Here is a 9,503-nt window from a genome sequence, read left to right on the forward strand (position 1 = left end):
ATGCCCATATACCCATCATACATATTCGCCATCTTATAGTCGAGTGCCCATATACCCATCATACATATTCGCCATCCCATAGTCGAGTGCCCATATACCCATCACACATCCTCCATCCCATATTCCCGTGGACTGCCCATATACCCATCATACACATCCTCCATCCCATAGTCCAGTGCCCATATACCCATCATACATATTCTCCATCCCATAGTCCCGTGCCCATATACCCATCATACATATCCTCCATCCCACAGTCCAGTGCCCATATACCCATCACACATCCTCCATCCCATAGTCCCATGCCCATATACCCGTCATACATATCCTCCATCCCATAGTCCCATGCCCATATACCCATCATACATATCCTCCATCCCATAGTCCCGTGCCCATATACCCATCACACATCCTCCATCCCATAGTCAACCATTATGACATCATAATGAGGGGCGGGGCTTGATACGCACACACTGCTTCTCAATTATGCAAATAGGGGCATTATGACATCATAATGAGGGGCGGGGCTTGACGCGCACACACTGTTTCCCCATTATGTAGATAGGGGCAAAATTGTTTGGTAAATTGGAATGCGTGGGGTTGAAATTTCGCCTCACAACATAGCTTAGGACGCTCTCGGTGTCCAGACGTGTGACTGTACCAAATTTTGTGGCTGTAGCTGCGACGGTGTGGATGCCTATCCCGGACATACACGCACGCATACATACACACTTTGAGCTTTATATATTAGAGATATAGATATATATATATATATATATACACACACACACACTTCTGTATTAGGAATTATCTGTCTATAAAATTTCTGGTACAAAGTGTGTATGTCTAAAATATATATATATATGCCCACCCGGGTCCAACATTATAAATGGCCCACCCTGTGTGTGATCAAGCTTGAGAAAGGTCCACATCTTGGACTGAAATGTTACACATGGGCCAATAAATCACACTTATTTTTGCTATTGGAGTGCTGACTTCAATTTTTTTGGACTATAGCATGAGGTTCGGTACATACCTGGAAGGATTTTTTGCACCCATTGTTTTGGCACTGCTTTTTGAGATATATATATATATATATATATATATATATATATCTCAAGATGTGGACCTTTCTCAAGCTTGATCACACACAGGGTGGGCCATTTATAAAGTTAGACCTGGGTGGGCCATTATAATATGTATGTATCAGAAAATTTATCGAAAATATATATTTTTTTTAATTAAATGTTTATTTTATATATAATTTTTTTTTCTGTAAAACACGCACACTTGTGTTTTATAAATTATTTATCTATATACAATTTCTGATATGTATGTGTGTGTATATAATATATATATATATATTTTTTTTTTTTTTACACGAAATAGAAATTTTGTATAGACAGATAATTTCTGAAATGGAAGTTTGTATATATCTATAGTGTGTTCATGTATGTATCTATACATATATGAACACTTCTGTTTCAGAAGTTGTACACCTACCTGTATATGTGTGTAGATTTTACATAAACAAATCTGTATATGTGTCCCAACAAATATACAAATACCAATAAAAGGTAGCAGCGTTAAAACACACAAAAAAATATTTAATATTTGTTTTTGTTTATTGGACAAACTGAGGTTCCTGTACTAACCTCTTTGATTTCTATCTTTACAGGTCTGGCTGTTAATGGATTATTTTTTCATTGATTTTTCACCTGGCCTTTGCTGGAAATGTCTGTATTGACTATGGACCATTCTCTCTTATCCATTTGTGGCCCAGGAATGACCTATCTCTGACTTGTGCCTTAGTAGTGACACTTGTGCCCCTCTCGATCCATGTGTTGCACATATTTTTTGTATTGATCTAAAAGGGCAAAATTGCCATATTTCATTTAAAAGCTGGCACCAACAATGCCCAATCAGTCTCTGACTGAATTTACGGACAGTCCTGAAGTCATCACCAGTGCTGTCTGCTCCAATATGGAAAGTGCCCGCACAATCCGATTTAAGAAGCGGCACCTCTCCCAGGAGGGCTTTCTGATACGAGTCGAAGGAGAAGAGGCTTTTGATTGTATGTTTTGCAATGAGACCTATAAGACTCACAACGAACTTGGAACACATATTCTGACCTGTCATAGAATAACATTGATTGAACCCACTGTCCTTTGTGTTGACGAGGAGTATCTTGGCCCCAAAGATAAGCGCAGAAAGATCGTGAAGGGTTCTACAATGCAGGATAAAAAGGATGACAGTGAAGTGTTTAACTGCAAGGTGTGTGATGAGACATTTACTGACTTAGCCGACTTGAAAGCCCACATGAAGAAGCACAAAGAATCCTACTTATTCTCATGCAATATTTGCAGTAGGAGATTCAAAGAGCCATGGTTTCTAAAAAATCATAAGCGCACTCATTCCACCCGAACAGGAGGGAAAAATAAACTAGCGGTTCTGGAGACTCCCACTGCAATAAACGAGGTTGTCCAAGATCAGGTGGTCAAAAATATCACCTCATCCTATAAGATCTGCATGGTGTGTGGTTTCCACTTCCATGATAAAAAATCCCTGTTGGAGCATAATAAGATGCACTGTAAAGGAGTGAACATGGAGAGTCGTACAAAGTCTGCCACCAAGAAAGAACAAGAAAATGTCCAGAAGGCAGAATTTGCGGCTTTCCTAAATCTAAAGCCAAATGCCAAAAAGCCCGAGTCATCCAACAAATCGATCAAAGAACTGGACCCCGTCATCACCTACCAAGCTTGGCAGCTGGCAACAAAAGGCAAAGTGGCTATAAGCTTTGGTCGTGTGAAGGAGACATCTGCTGAAGCCAACAAGGAAACTGATTCTAAGAAGGATGAGATCACTGATAACTGCAATAAAGGAAAGATGAGTCAGCCTGTTCCCCCCAGTAATCTGGACACTGCCAAAAGTGAGGACTGTGCTAAAGCATCTTCTTCACAAGATCTGGTAGAGCCTGAAACCTCAAAAAGACAAGAGGAAGTGAAGGTCAAAAGCGAGAAGGATAAAAGGCTGGTCTGCGCTGACTGCGGGAAGGTGTTTAGGACCTACCAACAGACGGTGGTGCATTCTCGTATCCACAGAAAGGATAGGAGCGATTCTGAATCCTCATCCATTGGTCACATTGAAGGATTGCTGCCTACAAGCTCTCCAGATATTCCAGCCAGTGTGGAGGACCGGGAGATTGCCAAGATGGAGGAAGTGTCTGAATCAAATGGTGTGGGAGGAGATGACCTAATGAGTGGTAAGAAACTATGCAATGCTAGTACTGTGGCATCTGTCTCTCACATGACTCCTCACTCAAAATACTTAATGCACTCTGGACGTGAGCTGTGTAGGTCTTATTTAGATTTTCTAAACTAAAGAAGGAAATCCCAAATATTTCCGTAACAATGAAGCATCCACGTTCTGCTTTGTCACCTTTTCCATGTTAATCATTTAGATGCTTAGATCGTCCCCTAGTGGTGCATGTGGGTAAACGTAATACCTGTTGAAGCACTTTACAAAAATGCATTATCAGGCCTCATTCAGTCACCTGTGATTCTTGTACAAGTTCTATCTGTGGCCATTATAGTTCATGGGATTCTTCATATACTATAGTAGTGGTGTGTTTTTTTTTCTTAATATGTGGCCCACTAAATAAAAAGAGTGTGTGAGTGGGTATACTTCATCCATAAGCTATATATATATATTACCAGAATCACCAAATAATAGCATTGCACCCTTGTTAGTATCAACTTTATATCTTTCTGTTGGATCCTGTACTTCTGTTCTAGGCTTGGCTGGCAATCATTTTTATTTTATTATTTTATTATTCTTTTATTATTTTGAGGCATGTGTAAATTAGGAATCCTTTTTAATACGCTTATGTTTGTTTGTTTTTTTCTAAATTAGAAGAGAAAATGGACGATGGACAAACCCTACTGAAAACTAAAGGCCTTCAGACTTCTAGGGAATGCAGTTTCTGTGGAAAGAGCTTTCGCTCAAACTATTACCTCAACATTCATCTCAGGACCCATACAGGTAAATGGCTTTGTAAAGTGGCTTCCCCATATTCAAAACTTATCGCCTATCCACAGGAAAGATGAGTGTCTGATAACTTGGAGCCGCACTGATCATGAAAATAGGTGTTCCAGAATCCACTGCATGAGTGGAGTGGTAGTGAACATATGAGTCCACCACACTTCAGAGAATGTGCACACCATCCGGAATTGCTGTGGGTTGGACGCTGCATACTTGTGCAGCGTCAAACCTGCAGCGGCCAGCTGTTACAGCGTAGTGGATTGATTTCAAGAAATCCTTTGTTCACTATGCGTCCACACACACCTGTGGATCACCTGCAGAATCTATCATGCGGCGTGTCTTTCCAGACCACAGCGTGTTAATTTCACCCATAGAATCAATTGACGGCAGCGTTGAAAATGCGCGGCGTTCAAAGCGCTCTTCCGGATCGTGTGCACCCGGCCTCACTGTTTTGTCAATAATAGCTGTGTGCTATTCAGCTCTTTGGCACTCCCATAAATTGTGAAAGGATTGGTGGACAACCGTGAGCTCTACCACTCCTCTTTGCTCTTGTGATCAGACCATTATGTTTACTGTTGACGTGTGCTTAGGGTCTGATTATTGGAGTGCAACAATGGAGACAACCACTGATCACAAGAAATTAGGTCAATGAGTGCATGAATAATAATTTTATTTCTATATTGCCGACATATTCCGCAGCACTTTACATTTCAGAGGGGACTTGTACAGATGATAGACATTACAGCATAACAATAATCACATAGATCATAACAGATACCAAGAGGAATGAGGGCCCTGCTTGCAAGCTTACAGTCTATGAGGAAAAGGGGAGACACGAAAGGTGGATGGTAACAATTGCTTTTGTTGTTCGGACCAGCCAAAGTGTAAGAATGGATGGCTCTGAGGAGTAGCACATCATCACTACATTAGGGGATCCCCTTTTTGTGATCAATGGTGTCCCAGTCATCAGACTGCTATCAATCAGCACTTATTATTTCTACAAAGCGGCTTCAGTTGCTGACTTTTAGTAGTAGAACTTTCTTCTATTAAAAACCATGTATAATGTGGTTTTCTCCAGTTTGATGGTAGCATAGTTTACAGTATGCAATCCAATAATTCAGAACCAATTTCTGCCACAAAAGTACCAGTTAATTTAGGATTGCCCTAAGTAAGATGCTAGCACTTCATAAATGCTTGTCTTTTGCTGGCTGAAAATTTATGTTTGTCATTTGTACTTGCCAAGTGTTTGCCTTCTAACAATTTTATTCTTTGACAGGTGAAAAGCCGTACAAATGTGACTTGTGTGATTATGCTGCTGCACAGAAAACTTCCCTGAGGTATCACTTGGAGAGACATCACAAATTTAAGCCTGGAGAATCTAATGCCCGTGTGAGAAGCATCAGTAAGAGTTTACAATTAAATAAGAAGTCCCCAGATCCTCCTCAGACCAATGTCCAAGTAAGCAAGATGTCCAAGAAACTCATCACTTGTACCAAAGAGGACATTCTGTCTGCCAAACCTCCCAGAAGGATGTCGGCCTTGCGCAGTAAACTGGAGAATGCAAACCAACTCTGGGAGCAAACCAAATGGGAGCAGTTTGACACCGTCATGAAAGAGCCAGAGGAAGTGCAGCCAAGGTCACCCAGTAATATGGGGGAGATTTCACTAGCTTGTGAGGAAACCTTAGACCCGGAAATGTGTTCAAATGAAAAGAAGATCTCTGAGGAAAGTCAAGTCTCTGCACCTCACACACGAGAGGATCTTGAACCTGTTCCTTTTGATTTGTCTGTGAAAATACAGAACACACATGCCACTTTTTATAACCGTGCCTTATTCCCGGTGCACACCTGCCTGGACTGTACTTACAAGACCTTACACCCTGAGGTGTTGATCTTACACCAGAAACTGTCCCACAAACAAAACCATGATCTCCTTCACATAAATGGTAGCAGGAGTAAAAACCCAGGACATGTCCTAAAAATGAGGCGCACCGGTTGTCCCTCAGCTTTAAAAGGGAAGGATGTGTCTCCTATGCCGCTGGACGGTGCTAGGATAAAAAAGTCTGCATCGGCCAGTACAAAGACCCCCAACCACGAGAAACCCAAACGGGCGCCTGCACAGTCGAACAAGGTAACTAAATCAGAAACTGACTGTAAAAGCGTTGGGCAAGAGAATAAATTTCAAAGTGACCAGCAGGTTGGCAGCTATAGGTACCTGCAGGCCAATCTTCAGAGCATCTCCAACTTATTAGAAAGGATGCCGCAACCTGAACAAAAGATTTTTCCCTGGCCACAAAACCCCCAGACCAGCAGTGGAAATGTGAATGGCTCCCAGCACCCTTCTCAAATGATGCCATCATTGTTTGGTCGAAACCCATTTACCAGATCTCCGGGGGAAATCAGCCTCGTCGCAAAGAGAATTGCACAAGGTTTGTCACTGCCTGCCTCTAGCAGCAATTACACCAATGCTGACATACTCAGGAGACTTCACCCTAGTCATGTCAACATGCAAAACCTGGAGAGGCCTTCTATCAAGTCAGGTCCATCAGAACTGACCAATAATGTGCTGTATCCATGTGGGATGAATCCTCTTTGGAACCTCTTTAAGCCTTATGAGCAGCCACCAACACCAGCTGGAGCACCACTCGCTGTCAGCAATCCTCCAGTCAACCAGGGTCCTCCAGTCAATCAGGGATCTGATTCGTCTTCTGAAGGTATTATACCCCATATTAATCCTACATTTGGACTAATGGGCACAGCCGTAGATTCTTCTGCTGCCCTGTAGTGTCTTAGTATGTTCTAGTATTATGTAGGTATTCACTGTGGTATATCTCCATTATTTCACTTAATGAAGACATAATAATGAAATTAATTAGTGTATATTATTAAATTGAATGTTGTATTCCCATCTTTGTGGATAGGTGATAACTTGCTGATCATTGGGGGTCCTATTATTGGGACCGCCACTAAAACCAGAAACAGATTGTTCCATTTAGTATTTGTAAACCAAAATCAGGAGAGGAACAAGCAAAAGAAAAGTATAATAGAAACACCACCACTTCTGCATATTTCACCTAATCCTGATTTTTGGCTTACAAATACTGATGTAAAATACTGAACATGTGAATGTGGCCTAAAGGAATCTCATTGCCGCTCCTTTCTTTGTCTGTAGCGCTGCCAGATATTACAGAGTACATTTCTGTGCTACTTTTTTAGGTTTAGTCAGGGTCCAAAGGGTTCTGCAATCAGAAAGTTATCACCTATCCTATAGACAGTTTCTATTATTGATAATGATTTATACTTGAAACTAAATGGATTTTTGTGTAATATCTATGTCCTTTCCTGCAGGAAAACCGAATGCAAATCGGCGGATAGCCAAGCGAGGTGTTGGACCAAATGAGCAAAGACCTTAACAGAGTTTCAACTCGTAAGTGCAAACTTCTCTTTAATAGGAACAAGGTCCCTGAGTTGTAAAGGGAGATATAGAAGTAGATTGGGGCTTTGCGTAAGGCCGGGATCAGACTTGTGAGAATCTCGGACGAGTCTTGCAAGTCAATACCCAGAACTTCTGCCGGCACTTGGATCAGAGTGTTCAGCTACATAAAAATACATGCAGCTGAACGTTCCAATCCGAGTGCTGGCGACAGTGCCGGGTATTGACGTGTGAGACTCGTCCGAGTTTCTCGCAAGTCTGACCCCGGCCTAATAACCCTTCTGTAATTAAAAAATTACAATTTTATAATGGGGTAAATATTTGACCGCAAAATACATTAATCTGACTTGTTTGTGACTTTTTGGCACATGAATGTCTTAGAGCTGCCATTGGCTGTAAAGAAACAGCCAGGTTAGTCTTTTACTACTTGTATTGTTGTGTGCCACCTTTGACCAAAAAAGCCTACAGATTTAGTGGACTTTTTTTTTTTAACTGTAGCAGTGCAGTCACAACATGTGAAATTGCCATTTGTATGTCATGGTGTAGCCCTTGTCTAACTTTGATGAAATATCCACCCCATGTTTTTGTCTAAGTGTTAAATTGTTCTTGTTTCAGCCCTGGAGGTTCCTGAAGCATCCACCAAATGTTCACAAGCTGCTACATATCGTCTGAAAAGTGTCCGTGAACTCTACAGAAACTGTGAATGTATTTTCGAGTGACGCTATAACTTTTTTTTTTTTTCTCTACTTTTAATATACTGTAGCCGAAACTTCAGGAATGTTCTTTTGTATACAGATTTATATTTTTGGCATTGACTGATTTATCCTCAAGGACCAAATACAGCGAGAGTCTGATATTTACTTAAGAAGCCCTTGGAATTAATTTTTTTTATTATTAGGGCCTTTTTTTTCCCGTGTGTGAATGGCCGGGATTATTATAACTTTTTTTTTCACATCTCTGTACTGTTTTTTTTGCCACATAATTAATGGCGAAGACCTCAGACGGATGGTTTTGTTTCTCTTGAGCCCCTGTGTACATAGGTTACCTCTAAGGGTATGTTCACACGTTGCGGATTTGGCTGCGGATCTGCAGCAGTTTTCCATGCGGTGTACAGTACCATGTAAACCTATGGAAAACCAAATCCGCTGTGCACATGCTGCAGAAAATTCTGTGCAGATTTGCTGTGGTTTATTTTCCCACAGCATGTCAATTCTTTGTGCGGAATCCGCAGCGTTTCTACACCTCTTCCATTATAGGAATCTGCAGGTGTAAAAACGCAGGCGAAATCTGCACTAAATCCGCAGGTAAAATGCAGGTCATTTTACCTGCGGATTCCGCAAAATCCGCAGCCAAATCCACAACATGTGCACATGCATCGCCCCTCCTCAACGCACATTCTTGCCTTAATCCGACTTTGTTCCAGACTTGATTTCCATGGAATTTCCATCAGTTTTGTTTCACATGGTCACTTTTTTATATCTTTGTATTTTCTTTTTTAATTTTATTTCAACTATTATAAAAAAAAAAAAAACCCAATATGGATTTTATACACCTGCTAATGATTTAGCAATGGAAATGTGTCTGCACTGGATGTGTATCTGGAAGATCTTCCCCACAAATTGTAAAAGCCTCAGGTATACTGTGGAAATGACTATTCTTGGGTGTTTGCGCCGTTATATACGGCTTGTGTATGTTGGGGTACACTGCAATGCTCTGAACTGAGATGTCCTTTTTATACATCAATGCAAGCTGAAGATCTGGAATGAACTCCTTCTCCCCACCATGTACGAACACACTGTGAAAGGTTATGTGACTTTTCTTTCTTGCACTACTCCGAATGCCGTATGGATGCCATTTGCTACCTACCCATCTTTAATTGGTCGCTAAATCTACAGGACTTTTAAGGGTCGGTACACACCCTGTTGTGAATCCTGTCCCCATTCTTCATTGAAAATTGCAGCATTTCTGATATGTGTGGACATACCCGATGTCGCTTTCTTCATTTCGGACAGACTGTTATAGATCATCGA

At 41.1% G+C, this 9,503-nt stretch overlaps 1 protein-coding gene across 1 annotated transcript; it reads left to right on the plus strand.

Annotated features, from left to right (window-relative positions):
• The first annotated feature begins 1,692 nt into the window (after positions 1–1,692).
• Positions 1,693–8,395, plus strand: LOC141052896 (zinc finger protein 217-like). Its single transcript, XM_073550214.1, has 5 exons — positions 1,693–3,262; positions 3,913–4,041; positions 5,318–6,754; positions 7,389–7,467; positions 8,089–8,395. Exons 1-4 carry the CDS (start codon positions 1,915–1,917, stop codon positions 7,451–7,453), a joined length of 2,979 nt encoding a protein of 992 aa, XP_073406315.1. The 5' UTR covers positions 1,693–1,914; the 3' UTR covers positions 7,454–7,467; positions 8,089–8,395.
• The last annotated feature ends 1,108 nt before the right edge of the window (positions 8,396–9,503 follow it).

Source organism: Dendrobates tinctorius, unplaced genomic scaffold, assembly GCF_039654945.1.
Source record: "Dendrobates tinctorius isolate UK_male_01 unplaced genomic scaffold, ASM3965494v1 ptg000164l, whole genome shotgun sequence".
Classification (NCBI taxonomy): domain Eukaryota; kingdom Metazoa; phylum Chordata; class Amphibia; order Anura; family Dendrobatidae; genus Dendrobates; species Dendrobates tinctorius.

Bases quoted from the DNA above. Each gene is read 5' to 3' on its own strand.
- LOC141052896 (XM_073550214.1), top strand. From the start codon at position 1,915: ATGCCCAATCAGTCTCTGACTGAATTTACGGACAGTCCTGAAGTCATC. The intron at 4,042-5,317 runs GTAAATGGCTTT...ATTCTTTGACAG, and splicing joins TCATCTCAGGACCCATACAG to GTGAAAAGCCGTACAAATGT. The intron at 6,755-7,388 runs GTATTATACCCC...CCTTTCCTGCAG, and splicing joins ATCTGATTCGTCTTCTGAAG to GAAAACCGAATGCAAATCGG.